The 16,454-nt window shown below is 52.2% G+C and overlaps 2 protein-coding genes across 2 annotated transcripts in view; both read left to right on the top strand.

Annotated features, from left to right (window-relative positions):
- The window catches only part of CCND3 (cyclin D3), a 230,009-nt gene that overhangs the window by 10,593 nt on the left and 202,962 nt on the right, over positions 1–16,454 (top strand). The window lies entirely within an intron of this gene.
- Positions 1–16,454, top strand: part of C4H6orf132 (chromosome 4 C6orf132 homolog) — a 42,463-nt gene that overhangs the window by 11,799 nt on the left and 14,210 nt on the right. The window contains exon 2 of the mRNA XM_050789520.1: positions 2,540–2,646. Within this exon, the coding sequence (XP_050645477.1) occupies positions 2,540–2,646 (107 nt within the window). The remainder of the gene's footprint in view (positions 1–2,539; positions 2,647–16,454) is intronic.

Raw genomic sequence — 16,454 nt, 5'->3', positions numbered from 1 at the left:
TCGGGAGGCTGAGGCAGGAGAATTGCTTGAACCCAGGAGGCACAGGTTGCAGTGAGCCAAGATCATGCCACTGTACTCCAGCCTGAGTGACAGAGCAAGGGGATCTGCGGTGGCTCAGGCCTGTTGTCCCAGCGCATAAGGAGGTGAGACTAGGCTTTCAAGGCCAGCCTGGGCAACATAGAAACCTCTCATCTATATAACCAAAAAAAAAAAAAAAGACTCTGGCCGGGCACGGTGGCTCAAGCATGTAATCCCAGCACTTTGGGAGACCGAGACGGGCGGATCACGAGGTCAGGAGATCGAGACCATCCTGGCTAACACGGTGAAACCCCGTCTCTACTAAAAAATACAAAAAACTAGCCGGGCGTGGTGGCGGCGCCTGTAGTCCCAGCTACTTGGGAGGCTGAGGCAGGAGAATGGCGGGAACCCGGGAGGCGGAGCTTGCAGTGAGCTGAGATCGCGCCACTGCACTCCGGCCTGGGCGACAGAGCGAGACTCCGTCTCAAAAAAAAAAAAAAAAAAAAGACTCCGTCTCAAAAATAAAGATTAAAAAAAAAAAGGTGCTCAGTAAGTTTTTACCCTTCATTATTATTACTATTACAGTTATCATCCTTGCCAAGTTGCTCAGATATAACACTTCTAAAGCTCGTAGGCACCCAATAAGAGTAGCCATTAATATGACAATAACTCAACTGTAGGAAGGAGGCTCCCTAGATCCCAACATCGGTGCAGAGATGAAATGAAATGATTAGAGCCCTGCCTAGGAGCGTGGCTCTCATGCAGTCCCTGTGGCAATCCTCACCCACCCCCAGTCCTGTTAAGGGTCCAGGTAGCCACATCACGTCAGGTCTAGGGCCTTGGCATCCACACAGCACTCTCTAGAGAATGCCCCAGGAGATCCCGGTGTCAACACGCAGACTCTCGGAAGTGAGGGAATCGGGGGCTCTTGTGGTAGCTGTTGGGTGTGAGCTACTTTTTTTGTTTCCCATGGGGTCAGATCTTACAGCTCCCTCCCCCATGCCCCGTCCGATCTTGGTCTGCAGCCTCAGGCATGGAGCCTGGCAACTGGGACTGGAAAATCATATTTGCCCAGAGTGCACGGGGCAGGGCAGTGCTGGGAACTGGAATTTCCAGAGATGCGCAGAGCACACAGAGAACCCAACGTTCGGGCTCCATTTGAGAGGTGGAGAAGCTTGAGTGTCCCAGCCAGCTTCCTGCCTTGGGAGGGCTGCACACCGAGGACACCACCTCCAGCTGCTGGAGCCCTCCCAGGAGTCTCCCTGTCACATCCAAAGCCCAGATGCTCACATGGGGTGCTGGGATTTGGGATGGATGTAGTCTGATCCCAGGATCTTCCTAACAAGCCCAGTCTCTTTCGAATAAATCATTTGGCTTTCTTGCAATTTTCTCCTAAAGTCACGTACAAGGAGAAAAGTAATCATGATTAACTCAATGTCCCAGTGAGACTTCTGGCTAACTGGGATTCTGACCTTTCTTCTCTCCTCTCTGGCTATCGGGGAAAGTCCTCCACACCTCGTTAAATGGACGAAAGCCCTCTTTGCTCACAAGCCACACAGCAGGAGGGCCACAGCGATCCCTGCCAAGGGAGTGTGAATTTCTTGTCAGTGTGTATCAACAGTCATGAGGGAGTTGAGAAAGGGATGTGATGTGATGTGAGTGGCCCCTCACACCCTCCCACTGCCATAGAGCAGCACGGAGCACAGGCTCAGTAACTGGAGGAAGAGGAAGGTCCTTCATATCATCTTCCTACAGGGGAAACAAGCATGTTTGCTGAGCACTTACTCTGCCCTGGCCACACTCACTCCTCACGACAGTGCTCTACGGCACTGTCATCACTCCCACTGTACAGATGGGAAAACTGAGACCCAGAGAGGTTAAGCCATGTGAGCAGTCAGCGGCAGAGCTGGGATGTTTTAACCAGGTCACACTGACCCTACCGTACCGTTTTTTCTGCTCTGCCCTCCAGGGTTCGTTAAAGAAAGCCATGTACACAAGCATCTGTGGTTTGGTAGTCAGGGAAATCTTGAGTTAAGGAGTCCAGATGATGGAATATTGGCCCCTGGGGGCAGCAGGTGGCTTCATCTGCTCTGCATGTTTCAGATTAGAAATTTAAACACTCGAGGGAAAAGCCGGCTTGTTTTCCCCCCTCTCTCAGAGATAAGCTTCGGCTGGGCCCTTAGCCGGGCTCCCTGGGCTCCGAAAACAAGGGACCATTGCTGTGGGAGAGAAGGCTCAGGATCAATGCAGGGTGGTGGCTGTGGATTGGGAGAGAGATGGCTGCAGGGGGCTGAAAGCCCCAGGAACATCGAGTCCCTCACCCAGCGCCACCTCAGCTGGCCCCATTAGCGCACATCTCATCCATAAGATCTGATTATGTCAGAGGCGCTTAGCTGAGTCCAACACTGGGGGACACGCGGGCCCTGGCTTTCCTCACTGGGAGCTGAAGGGCAGATTAAACTTGGGTGACCGGATGCCTTGGATCTCCAGCTTATAGTGTCCCCTCACTTGTGTTCTCTAGATGGCATCTATTATGGAGACAATCGGTTTAACACAGTGAGCGAGTCAGGAACAGCCACGCTGAAAGCTCGGCCAAGAGTCCGGCCCCTGCTGACCTTCCTTCCGCTGGTGAGTACGATTCTGCTCTGAGGTTGGAGGGTCTGCTCTGGGTGGGGACACCAGGCCTGCCCCAGCCTGAGTGGACATCAGCTGCACCCTCCACCCACCCCTTCCTTCCTGATGCTGACCCGGTGGGAAGGGGGGCTACTGGAAGGAGGCATGGCCGAGGCTCACAGCAGGAAGTTTAGGATTAGGGATGCCAGCTCGTTCAGGGCCAAGCCCAAGGAGAAGTTATGGAGAACTTGTGTGCAGGAGTGATACAGCAGTGGGTACCCTCAGCCAAGCAGGGTTCATTTTCCACAGTCACTGATGACTGTCTGCTTTGTGCCAGGCCCTGCATTAGGTGCTGGATACAGAGATGACTGGGCCAGCGTTGCTGTTCTCAAGGAGCTCCCTGCCCACTGCAGGAGACAAATATATTTTGCTTAACCCAGTATATTCAAAAGAGTGTCACTGTGGCAGGCATGCTGGCTCACACCTACAATCCCAGAACTTTGGGAGGCCAAGATGGGTGGATCACGAGGTCAGGAGATTGAGACCATCCTAGCTAACACGGTGAAACCCTGTCTCTACTAAATATACAAAAAAAAAATAGTTGGGTGTGGTGGCAAGCACCTGTAGTCCCAGCTATTCGGGAGGCTGAGGCAGAAGAATGGTGTGGACCCGGAAGGCGGAGCTTGTGAGCTGAGATCGCACCACTGCACTCCAGCCTGGGTGACAGAGCAAGACTCTATCTCAAAAGAAAAAAGAAAAGTGTCATAACAACATTTAATCAATATAAAAAATACTAATGGGCTATTTTACATTCTTTTTTTCATACTAAGTCTTAAAAATCTGGGCCGGGTGCGGTGGCTCACGCCTGTAATCTCAGCACTTTGGGAGGCTGAGGTGGGCGGATCACAAGGTCAGGAGTTTGAGACCAGCCTGGCCAATATGGTGAAACCCCATCTCTACTAAAAATACAAAAAAAAAAAAAAAAAAAAAAATTAGCCAGGCGTGGTGATGGATGTCTGTAGTTCCAGCTACTCAGGAGGCTAAGGCACGAGAATCGCTTGAACCCGGGAGGCAGAGGTTGTAGTGAGCCGAGATCAGGCCACTGCACGCCAGTCTGGGAGACAGAGCAAGACTCTGTCTCAAAAAAAAAAAAAAAAAAAAAAAATCTGGTGTACTACTTATATAGCACATCCCGCTTCCGACTGAGACATGTTAAGTGCTCAATGGCTGCTTGTGGCCAGTGGCTGCTGTACTAGACAGCCCAGGCCAGAGCCAGTCTAAACACCAGGCTCCTAGATTTGAGGCTCACTCCTGTCTGTCGGACCTGGGTCATGGTTGGCACAATGCTGCCACCGGGGTCACGGCATCCTCTTGCCTCCATGAGGGTTTAGTACTGCCTGGACTGAAAGGCCCCTTGCCCTGGTCTGAGCTCTCAGGAGTCTGTTAGACTTCATGGCACCCCACACATTCATCCTGGGTCCCCATACCTCCTGCCTAGCACTGCCTGGCACAACCACCTTCCTCTCCCCATCACCAATTTTTTCTGCTATGTCCAACCTCAACAATCAGACCTAAGATTCTAGATGGGACAGAGGCAGTCTTACATTCTCCTTGCTGCATTTCTAAGGCCTCTCTGTGGAGGGCTGAGCACACAGATCTCTGGGAACACAACTTTAAATAATTTATTTTCTGCTTATAAAAGCAATTTGTGGACAATATAGATAAATACAGAAAGAGCAACACCACCAACAACAAGGTATAAATCAAATAAGTCAGCTTGGAATCCTAGCACTTTGGAAGGCCAAGGTGGGAGGATCACTTGAGGCCAGGAGTTCAAGACTAGCCTGGGCAATATAGCCCAACCCTATCTCTACAAAAAATTTAAAAATTAGTCAGTTGTGGTGGTGTGTGCCTATACTCCCAGCTACTTGGGAGGCTGAGGCAGGAGGATGGCTTGAGCTCAGGAGGTTGAGGCTTCAGTGAGCTATGATTGCACTACTGCATTTCAGCCTGGGTGACAGAGTGAGACCCTGTCTTAAAAACAAAGAAAAAAAAATGAGTCAGCCCCTAACTTTGTTTCCAGAGAATGCATAAAACTCTGACAGAAGTGATTGCACCCATAAATGCAGATAAAATCAGTTTGAAATATTCCTTTTTTTTTTTCCAGACTGAGTTTTGCTCTTGTCACCCAGGCTGGAGTGGTGCAATGGTGCAATCTCGGCTCCCTGCAACCTCCACCTCCCAGGTTTAAGCGATTCTCCTGCCTCAACCTCCCAAGTAGCTGTGATTACAGGCGCCCACCACCACTCCCAGCATTTTTTTTTTGTATTTTTAGTAGAGACTGGGTTTCATCATGTTGGCCAGGCTGGACTCACCTGGTCTCCTGACCTCTGGTGATCCACCCACTTCAGTTTCCAAAGTGCTGAGATTACAGGCTGAACCACCGTGCCCAGCCTGAAATATTCTATATTGGGAGGTTAATTAGATTCTCTCCTGTCACTTACCCTCAACACACATACCCAGATTCACAGCAGTGTGGGCCCAGAGTTGACATACCTCTACCAGTCGGTAAAATACTAAAACATTCATCTGTAAAATGGGAATAAAAAAAAAAATTACTGAAATACGGCCAGGCGTGGTGGCTCACTCCTGTAATCCCAGCACTTTGGGGGGCCGAAGTGAGCGGATCATGAGGTCAGGAGTTCGAGACCAGCTTGGCCAACGTGGTGAAACCCCGTCTGTACTAAAAATACAAAAATTAGCCAGGTATGGTGGCACGCACCTGTAATCCCAGGTACTCAGGAGGCTGAGGTAGGAGAATTGCTTGAACCTGGAGGCAGAGGTTGCAGTGAGCTGAGATGGCACCACTGTACTCCAGCCTGGACGAGAGAGCAAGACTCTGTCTCAAAAACAAACAAACAAAAAAACACGACGGAAATACTTCTCTACAGAGTAGAAATGGCTGTTGCCCCTGGAGTGGTTCCTGCTGTCCTGCCCCTCCCCTAGATTGGACCACCCTCAAAAGCAGCAACTAAAGAGTTAATGTGGTCCCAGCTGAGTTCATTCTGATTGGTCGGCATCCTTATCTCCCCCCACCTATCTGCTGCGGGCCCCTCAAGGACCAGGGCAAATCCTCGCCTGCCAGGCCCTCCCAGGCTCTGGTTTGGATCTGGTCTGGGCAGAACATGACTCAGGGGCTGCACAGACCCCAGGCAGGCCTGGCCAAAGGCTCCGGGGCCCCTGGAGTGGGCTGGGCTAGCTGGGCAGGCCTGAGTTCCAGCTTGTCCTGGGAAAGTGCTTCCTGGGAGCAGTTCTTTTGTGCAAGCCTCAGAACCAGTCCCAGGAAATGGGGGCTTCTCCCTAAAAACTTACGCCCCGTCACTGGTGAGGGTGAGAGAATGGACACCTGGTGAACCGACGGCTGAAAGGGGCCTCATTTTACAGAGGCAGGAACTGAACCAGGAAGGGGAAGTGTACCCGTTCCCTCAGTGCTGGCTGACTGGGCAAAGGCAGGCAGAGCGACTTGCCGACCCCATCCAGTGGCACAGCCTGTGATCTCGGCCACCACGTGCTGAGCGCTCATTGCCACTGAGGCACCATGCCACATGGACCACGTGTGTTAACAAAGCCACCCTTCAAGCAAGGTGCTGTCATTAATCCCCATGTTACAGGCAGAGAAACTGAGGCACAGAGGGGAGTAACTTGCTTAAGGTCATGCGGCTAAGTGATAGAGCCGTGACTGGAATCCCTGAAGCCAGGCTCCAGGATCCAAGTTCTATTCAGGCCGTTCTACTCTCCCTCCACTCACTACATAGAAGCTTTTTTCTTCTCCTTCCAGGACCAGGCGGCAAAACCACTTCCACCTCCCTTGCCTGCCTCTCTGAATCCCTGTCCAGCAGTCTGGGCCTGCCGGGCACCAGGCCTCTTGCCTCTTTCGGCTCATAGATGCTTTTGACCTATGATGAGGCTGTGAGTCACATACACCTAGTTTTGCTTACAATTTCAGCAGGGGACTAAAGCCCTCCCATGATGTGCCTTCAGATTAGGAACCCTTGGCCCAGTGGCCCGCATCACAGGGACTGTTCTGTGCTCCTCACTCAGGTCACAGGATAGGGCAGCTTCCATGCCGTTTGTTGCCTGCTCCCGGGTGGAGGGGAATCTGGCTGGCAGCTTAATTCTCTCTTGTCTGACCTTCTGACTCCTCTCCTGCAGGCCCTAGCCAGGTCCTTTGCTTTCTTTCAGCAGGGACAGAAGGCTGGGAGGATGGGGAGGATTGGCTCAAAAGCGTCTGTGTGCCAAAAGAGGCGAGCTCTGTGTGGGTGTGGGCTCACACACACATGCACACGCACACACCCCGTCCCCTAGCCCCGCCAAGTCAGGGTGGGTGGGGAGCTGGGACAGTGCCTAGCCCTGCCTGACACTGTCCTAGCCGGCTGGGCCTCCACCCCTCCCTGTCCTCCCTTCCCACATTCAGAGGCACCTCTCAGGCCAGGCTGCCCAGTGCGAAGGGGAGGTACGGGGTAGCAGTGCCCAAGAAGTCAGGTGACAGGCCCCACGAGGGCCTGTGAGCTCTCTCCAGGCCTGGGCCATCCTCTGAGCCCACCCTTCCTGTCAGTGCCCTACAGGAGCCTGCCAGGGGACAGGGCTAGAGAGAAGGGGACAGGGCAGCGACAGGCACACTCCTGCCCCCTTCCCTAGAGCTCCCTCGCTCTGTGTGCTGAGGGTGCTGGGAATTACGAAGTGTTTCTCAGGCATCCGGCAGCCAAAGGCCAGCTAAAAAAAGGACCTCGGGATCCCTCAGTGGCTGGGATGGGACCAGGGGCTGAGACTCCAGCAGCTGGTACCAGTCCCAGCTCTGCTGCTGGGATTCGGGGTGGCCGCAGGCCAGCCCCTTCCTCTCCCTGGGCCTCTGGCTTCTCGCCCAACAGTGGGGGTCATACTGCATGGTCCTCAAGGGTCTCCCCAGCCACGACTATCTGTGTTAAAATGACTTCCTAACGGAAGGGTAGACGGTGTGGTCAGCTCCCTGGAGGGCCACTGGAGAAGTCAGGCCCTAACGACACATGGAACCCTCCTCGAGCTCTGTTTCCACCTCTGGAAAGGGAGGTTTTCCAGCTACTGGGGCAACCCCACCTTCCTGCTTGGGGATCCCCGAGGAGCTGAATTTGAGCCACCAAACTTCAGAGGTGGGAGGACTACAGCAGTTGTCAAGGTCAAGGTGAGAACACTGAGGCCTGGGGAGGGGAGGGCCCTGCCCAGGCCACTGGGCTCGATAGAAGCAGGGACAGGAGCCAGGCCTTCTCCCCAGGCTGGCCCTGTGCCCTGTGTACACCACCGGAGGTCTGGCTGAGTGAGGGGTGATCCTTTCTCCCTCCTTCTCAGGGAGACTGGGCCCAGAGAGCAAGCTGGAGCCTGTCCCTCTGTTTCTTGTTCTTCTTTTTTTTTTCTCTTTTTTTTTTTTTTTTTTTTGAGACAGAGTCTTGCTCTGTCACCCAGGCTGGAGTGCAGTGGCACAATCTTGGCTCACTGCAAGTTCCGCTTCCCGGGTTCACGCATCTCTCCTGCCTCAGCCTCCTGAGTAGCTGGGACTACAGGCGCCCGCCACCACGCCCGGCTAATTTTTTGTATTTTTAGTAGAGATAGGGTTTCACTGTATTAGCCAGGATGGTCTCTCTATCACCTGACCTCATGATCCACCCACCTCGGCCTCCCGAAGAGCTGGGATTACAGGTGTGCACCACCGCGCCTGGCCTGTCCCTCTGCTTCTGAGAGCTGCGTCCATAGAACATTGGGTGGCAGCAGGGTTGTATTTTCTGGGATTCTCTTTCTTGCCCTCCCCAGTCTGAATCAAGCCATCTCCAGGGTGATGCATATGAGGAATTAAAAATTAAATGTCAGTGTGGCAAATACGGGAAAACTGGCCCAACAGGTCCCCAGGGGTGCCCTGGGCGGTGAGAGCTGCCTGGGTCACCCCACCCTCTGAGTCAGACAGGCCTGGCTCTGCCAGAAGAGGCATCCCTAGGCTCAGGCAGGAGGCCTCGCCTGCCCTGCACCCTTCCCTTAGTCCTTGCTGCTGGAGAGGCAGCTGGAGTCAGCCCCATCTCTCCTTTCCACCCAGCCCGCTGCTGCAGGAACTCTTCTCTAAACTCAAGGCCCAGGCACCTTTTAGGGGTGGAATCTGAGCTCTGTAGGGTGAGTCAGGCAAGGCAGCCATGATTGGCTTTTGGCTGGTTTGTGCGGATGATGTTAGGCCAAAGGGTTGTGGGGTGTGGGGTGTTAGGCCTGCCACAAGAGTGCAAACGGAGCTCCATACCCCCTTCTCTACCCACTTGGCTCCTTCCCTATCATTAAGGACCTCAGCCTGAACCTCCAAAGTTCCATCCAGGCCCATAAACCTCCATCCTTCATCCTGGCCCATGAACAGCCGCCCCTTTGTCCCCATGGACTCATAGATGTGTGCCCCCCTCAGGAGGACTGGCCAGGGAAGAAGCCCTTGAAGCGGGCTCAGGGCCATTTAGGCAGGGTCTCGAGGGACATGGTGTGCCCTCTGGGGGCATGTCCCCCTCATCCTACTGACTTCTTGCCCCAGAGAGAGGGCAGACCAGGGCCCTCCATAGTACCCGGTGGAGGGCAGAAGCCATGGTAACCTGGGTCTAAGGGTGGTTCTCAGATGGTAGATAGGTCCAGAGGAAGATGGTTCATGGGTGAACACTCTTTTCTGGCCCCCAGGAGGGGTCTGAGCTGTGGCAGAGTGTTGGGCTGTGTTGGGGAAATAATCCGTCTCCTTTATAAACTGCTCACTGGCTCCCAACTTCACAGCTGCTCTGCAGGATACACACAGCCCTTCTCGATCCTCTACCACCTCCACCAGGCCAGCACCCCCACACTGCACCCCTAAGCCAGGAAAACAACTGGCTGGGCTTCATCTAGTTGGGTATGTTGGGTGCCTAGAGGGGTTTCTGTGTAGTTCTTGATCTGGGGCAGAGGTGGGGGCTCCCAGCTTCCTTTTCTCCCAGCCTGCAGTGGTGTCCCCAACCATGCCTGCCTCTAACTCAGGCTCAGGGCCATCTCCCTCCCACTCTGCAACTCCACACCCCACCCCACAGGGCCGGTGCCCCAGTTCAGGCTCCAGGAGGAGTCTGGCAAGGAAGTTTGCATTCCACAATGTGTAGCTAAGACTCCGAGCTGGCTGCCACCCAGGGTCAACCATGCATTGCCCACTGGCCCAGCCCCTGTTGACCCACCCTTGAGACTTGGCTGAGCCCTGAGGAATCACAGGCATGAGGATGTGTGTGTCCCGGCCATGAGGAGGCCAGTGGGGTGGACTGAAGCCATGAGTGGGTGAGCCCTGCCCTCCTGAACTCTCAGGGGTGCCACAGGTGAACAGTGGGCCCCAGCCCCCCCAAAACTTCAAAGGGAAACTAGCCTCATCCTTGAATAATGAGTGTTTTCTTCCCCACCTTCTTCCCTCCCTTTCTTCCTCCTTCTCAACTCTGAAATGTTAGCAGTAAAGAGGGCACTAGGGGATTCCTGGTGACCTGTCCCTGACCATGGGGAAGCACTCATTCCTCAGATGCAACCAGAGAGACACACCCTGGAGGCTGTGCCTGGAGCAGTGGCCCAAGTCCTTGATTAGAACCCAGGGGAAATAAACTTTCTTGAGAACTACGCTGCAGGACCTCTTAAGGTGTGCAGTGGCCTCTGGTATCACAGCCAACCTCCGGGAGGTGGTATTATTCCTATTTTACAGATGAGAAAACTGAGCTTCAGAAGGCAAGAAAGGGGCATAACTTCTTGAGCACCATCTCTATGTCAGATACTATCTCTGACTCCTTTTAGACGAGTCAGTTAAGATTGCAAATCTGGTCTGCCTGACTCCCAAGTTGATGTTTTTTCCACTCAATCACAATAATTAAAAAAAAAAAAAAAAAAAAAAACTAGGCCAGGCGTGGTGGCTCACGCCTGTAATCCCAGCACTTTGGGAGCCTGAGGCAGGAGGATCACAAGGTCAGGAGTTTGAGATCAGCCTGGCCAATATGAGGAAACCCTGTCTCTACTAAAAATACAAAAAATTAGTGGGCATGGTGGCACGCACCTGTAGTCCCAGCTATTCAGGAAGCTGAGGCAGGAGAATCGCTTGAACCCAGGAGGCGGAGGTTGCAGTGAGCTGAGATCGTGTGCTCCAGCCTCGGTGACAGAGTGAGAGACGGGCGGATCACGAGGTCAGAAGATCGAGACCATCCTGGTTAACACGGTGAAACCTCGTCTCTACTAAAAAAAATACAAAAAAACTAGCCGGGCGAGGTGGCGGGCGCCTGTAGTCCCAGCTACTCGGGAGGCTGAGGCAGGAGAATGGCGTAAACCCGGGAGGCGGAGCTTGCAGTGAGCTGAGATCCGGCCACTGCACTCCAGCCTGGGCGACAGAGCGAGACTCCGTCTCACAAAAAAAAAAAAAAAAAAAAAAAAAAGAGACTCTGTCTCAAAAAACAAAAACAAACAAGCAAACAACATACTATTATTGTATTGGCTATTTTTTTTTTTAATTATAAAGGAAACAAAAGTTCATTGTTAAGAACCTCCCAATAGAGACAAATATAAGGAAGGAAATACATATAAATATTCTTGGAATGGTAGTTCTCTCCATCCATGCTTCCTCCCAACTAATCATTGCTGGGAACTTTCCACTATAATAGGCTGTGATGATGGGTTGTTTTTTGTTTTTTGTTTTTTGTTTTTTGAGATGGAGTTTCACTCTTGTTGCCCAGGCTGGAGTGCAATGGCGCAATCTTGGCTCACCACAACCTCCGCCTCCCGGGTTCAAGCGATTCTCCTGCCTCAGCCTCCTGAGTAGCTGGGATTACAGGCATGCGCCACCATGACCGGCTAATTTTGTATCTTTAGTAGAGACAGTTTTCTCCATGTTGGTCAGGCTGGTCTTGAACTCCTGACTTCAGGTGATCCGCCTACCTCAGCCTCCCAAAGTGCTGGGATTACAGGCGTGAGCCACCATCCTGGCTGCTGCAATGGTTTTTAAAGGGCTGCTTTGGCCAGGTGAGGTGGCTCACATCTGTAATCCCAGCACTTTGGAAGGCTGAGGAGGATCACTTGAGCCTCAGAGTTGGAGACCAGCCTGGCCAACATAGCGAGACCCCGTCCCTACAAAAAATATAAAAACAAGCTGGGCAGGTTGGGTGCAGTGGCTGACGCCTGTAGTCTCAGCACTTTGGGAGGCTGAGGCAGGTGGATCACTGGAGGCCAGGAGTTCAAGACCAGCCTAGCCAACATAGCAAAAACCCATCTGTATTAAAAATACAAGAAAATTAGCCAGGTGTGGTGGCGTGCACCTGTGGTCCCAGCTACTTGGGAGGCTGAGGCAGAAGAATTGCTTGAACACGGGAGGTGGAGTTTGCAGTGAGCCGAAATTGCACCACTGAACTCCAGCCTGGGCAACAGAGTGAGACTCTCTCTCAAAAAAAAAAAAAAAAAAAAAAAAAAAAAAGGCCGGGCGCGGTGGCTCATGCCTGTAATCTCAGCACTTTGGGAGGCCAAGGTGGGCGGATCATGAGGTCAGGAGATCGAGACCATCCTGGCAAACATGGTGAAACCCCGTCTCTATTAAAAATACAAAAAATAAAATTAGCCGGGCGTAGTGGCAGGCGCCTGTAGTCCCAGCTTCTCGGGAGGCTGAGGCAGGAGAATGGTGTGAACCCGGGAGGCGACGGAGCTTGCAGTGAGCGGAGATCGCGCCACTGCACTCCAGCCTGGGCGACAGAGCAAGACTTCGTCTAAAAATAAAAAAACACAAAAAAACACGCTGGAAAGCTGGGCATGGTGACTTGCACCTGTAGTCCCACACTTTGGGAGGCCAGGAATTTTTGCAGGAATTCTCCTTTTTTTTTTAATTTTTGAGACAGAGTCTCGCTCTTTTGCCCAGGTTGAGTGAAGTGGCACAATCTCAGCTCACTGCAACTTCTGCCCCCTGGATTCAAGTGATAGCAATTCTCCTGCCTCAGCCTCCCAAGTAGCTGGGATTACAGGCGTCTGCCCACACCCACCTAATTTTTTTTTTTTTTTTTTTTTTGTAGAGACAGGGTTTCACCATGTTGGCCAGGCTGATTTCAAACTCCTGACTTAAGATCCACCTGCCTTGGCCTCTCAAAGTGCTGGAGTTACAGGAGCTCAGGAATTTGAGGCTGCGGTGAGCCACTGCATTGCAGCTTGGGTGACAGTGAGATCCTATCTCCAAAAAAAACAAAAACAAAAACAAAAATTAAAGGGCTGCTTCAGCTGAACTGAGCTGCTCGCTTGTACACCTCTGTGAAGTGAGTGAGGTGACCGATGGTCTTAGCTTCTGGGTGTTGTCTGGGTGTGAGGACGAGGAAGTGCTGAGGCCCAGTTTTGTGGAGTTCCCAAGCTGGCAGAGCCAGGGCTGGACTCTGCCCCAGGCAGCCACAGTGCAGGGAGTGGCTGTGGCCAGCTGCCCAGGCTGGCCCAAAGCGGGAGGTGCTGCAGCCTGGCCCACCAGGGGCATGCTCAGATGCTCATTTGCGTGTTCTTTGCTTCACTGCACATAGGTTGGTCTGCCCCTTTCGACGTGGGCTGCCACACTCGGAAGGCCACGCACTCCACTCCCCTGAGAATGTTTGAGGCACATGGCAACCCCTGCCGGCGGCACCCTGGGCTCCTGAGTCTGTCATTTCCTGGTGCCAAGGGTGGAGCAGTGTAAGGTTGGGACACAGCAGGCTCCCCAGCTGACTGCAGCAGTCAGAGCCCCGTGTCTGAGGCCAGCAGTGACCTCAAGCCCAGCCCTGCCTGCCTGGTCTGGGGCTCCTGGAAAAGAATTTTGAGAACTCTCCCTCCCAGCTCCCCCCGCCTCTATCCTGCTGCCCCTTTGGCGTCTCTGGAGTCAGAGGACAACCTGGAGGCAATTCAGTTATCCGTCCCAACACCCTGTCATCGAGGGGTGACCCTGAGTGTCCAGGCCACTGCCCACACGACACAGGTGAGCTGATTCACAGAAGGGACACTTTGTGGGCCTGGACTCACAGAACACCATAGCCAAAGTGATCCTTGGAGAGTATTTACAGAAGGGGCAGAAACAGACCAGAGTGAGAAGTTAGTTTGCTCCAAGTTAATTGGTAGCAGAGCTGGAGCCATAACACAGGTTTTCTACCTCTTTGTCCCATACTTTTTTTTTTTTTTTTTTTTGAGACAGGGTCTCGCTCTGTCACCCAGGCTAGAGTGCAGTGGCACAATCTCAGCTCACTGCAATCTCCGCCTCCTGGGTTCAAGTGATTCTCCTGCGTCAGCCTCCCGAGTAGCTGGGATTACAGGTGCCCGCCACCACGCCCGGCTAATTTTTTTGTATTGTTAGTAGAGATGGGGTTTCACCGTGTTGGTCAAGCTGGTCTCAAACTCCTGACTTCAGATGATCCACCTGCCTAGGGCTCCCAAAGTGCTGGGATTACAGGCGTGAGCCACCGCACCTGGCACTTGTCCCATATTCTTGCTGCCACTCATTAAACTCATCCAGGGATGTATTCATTCAACAAATACTTGTTAAACTGCCCGGTCTGTGTCAGGCACATACAAAGAAGCAGCCATCACCGAGCCCTCAAGTAGAGTGGGCTGGGCAGCAGGGACTGCAGTCATCAACAATAGACATAGAGTTGTGTTAGAGGGAAAGTATGAGAGCAAACACTATACTGGCAAAGGAAGGAGGCTGTCAGGTCCCAATTTTGGCTCTGGCACTTACTAGCTCTTTGACCTTGGGCAATGTACTTAGCCTCTCTGTGCTTCAGTTTTCTCATCTATAAAATAAAAATAATAACTTGTCTCTTAGGGTTACTGTGAAGACTAACAGTAAAACTGGGTTGCTATATGTGAAGTACTCAGAACAGTGCCTTGCACCTAGTAGGTGCCTCATAAATGTCAGCTGCAATAATAATGCACATAGAGCCTGAGGATCACACAGGGAAGAGAATTAACTCTGGCTGGGGTTGCCAAGAAGGACTTCACAGAGGAAAGGCATTTAATCTGGGGCTTAAAGGATACCTAGGAGTTTGCCAGAAAAGGAAGAGAATCCTAGGCAGAGTAAGAGCAAGAACAAGGCTGTGGAAGCCTGAGAAGATGTGGAAATGGATCGCAAGTGGGGGCAGTGATTTTCGGGGGTTGGGAGAGGCAGATGTAGCTGGATCATCTAGAGGGCTTTTCAAGCTACCCATCTGCCCCCAGGACCTCTGAAACCTCTGCACATTTTCCCCATGGGGTGGTTTCTCTGCCCCACCAAGGACCCCTGCTGCAGGGGGTCCTCGGTGCTACTTGTTCATGAGTAGGTCAGGTTCCCCTAGCTACAGTGGGGTGGGAAAAAGACAAGAACCACCAGTGGGAGCCCAGGGTTTGTGGAGTAGGTGGGGAGAAGATGGCAGGAGCTGCAGGGGGTCCACCTTATGAAAGTTCTCACGGGCCATGTGAAGGTGTTTGAATGTCTTCCTCTGGACCAATGGAAGTATTCTGAGCCAGAAAGTAACCTGCTCTGAGATACTTTTGAGAAAGAATATCCCTGTGGCAGCTTTGGAGAATGGAGTGAGGCAGAGACTGGGAAAGTGTCTGGAGTCAAAGGCAGTGGTGAGGACTGAGAAAGGGCTGAGGTGGAGAGGCAGCAGGAGGGAGGATTCAGGAAATGACAGGCAGAACTGGATGACAAGCTGGGTTTGCAAGGTGCCCGAAAAGACGGTGATCCATAACTCACTGTGGAACCTTGGGCATGTCACTGAATCTCTCTGAGCCTCTGTTTTCTCATCTGGAAAATGGCGGTAGCAATGACAGCACCTGTCTCACTGGGCTGTTGTGAAAAGCAAATGAGTTAAGCGATAGAAAGTGCTGAAAGAGGCTGGGCGTGGTGGCTCACGCCTGTAATCACAGCACTTTGGGAGGCCAAGGCGGGAGGATCATGAGGTCAGGAGTTCAAGACCAGCCTGGCCAACATAGTGAAACCCTGTCTCCACCAAAAATACAAAAATTAGCTGGGCGTGGTGGCGGGTGCCTGTAATCCCAGCTACTTGGGAGGCTGAGTCAGGAGAATCGCTGGAACCCAGGAGTCGGAGCTTGCAGTGAGCCGCGATCTTACCACTGCACTCCAGCCTGGGAGACACAGTGAGACTCTGTCTCAAAAAAAAAAAAAAAAAAAGAAAGAAAGTGCTGAAAGAGTACCTGGTACAGAATAAGTGCTGGCCAAGTAGCAGCTGTTGATCCTACTGTTAAGATTGGGAGTTTAGTGGATGGGAGAAAGGTGATATCTAGAGGATATACACATTCTAAGTTGCCCCCAACACTTTTTCTTTTGATTTCTTGTCTTCTAACTTTTTTTATTATAAGGTACACATAAGATAAAATTTACCATTTTAACAATTTTAAAGTGTGCAATTCAGTGGCATTAAGTACATAACTTTTTCTTTTTTCTGTTTGTTTGTTTTTTTTTTGAGACAGAGTCTTGTTCTGTCACCCAGGCTGGAGTGCAATGGTGCGATCTTAGCTCACCGCAACCTCTGTCTCCCAGGTTCAAGTGATTCCCCTGCCTCAGCATCCTGAGTAGCTGGGATTACAGGTGCCCACCACCATACCTGGCTAATTTTTGTATTTTTAGTAGAGATGGGGTTTCACCATGTTGGTCAGGCTGGTCTCCAACTCCTGACCTCGTGATCTGCCCACCTCGGCCTCCCAAAGTGCTGGGATTACAGGCATGAGCCACCAAGCCCGGCTTTTTTTTTTTTTTTTTTTTTTTTTTTTTTTCCGAGACAGTCTCACTCGGTCTCGGTTGCCCA

Source organism: Macaca thibetana, chromosome 4 (assembly GCF_024542745.1).
Source record: "Macaca thibetana thibetana isolate TM-01 chromosome 4, ASM2454274v1, whole genome shotgun sequence".
NCBI classification, from domain to species: Eukaryota; Metazoa; Chordata; class Mammalia; order Primates; family Cercopithecidae; genus Macaca; species Macaca thibetana.
The sequence above is the reverse complement of the archived record's forward strand: the minus strand, read 5'-3'. Positions and strand labels throughout refer to the sequence as shown.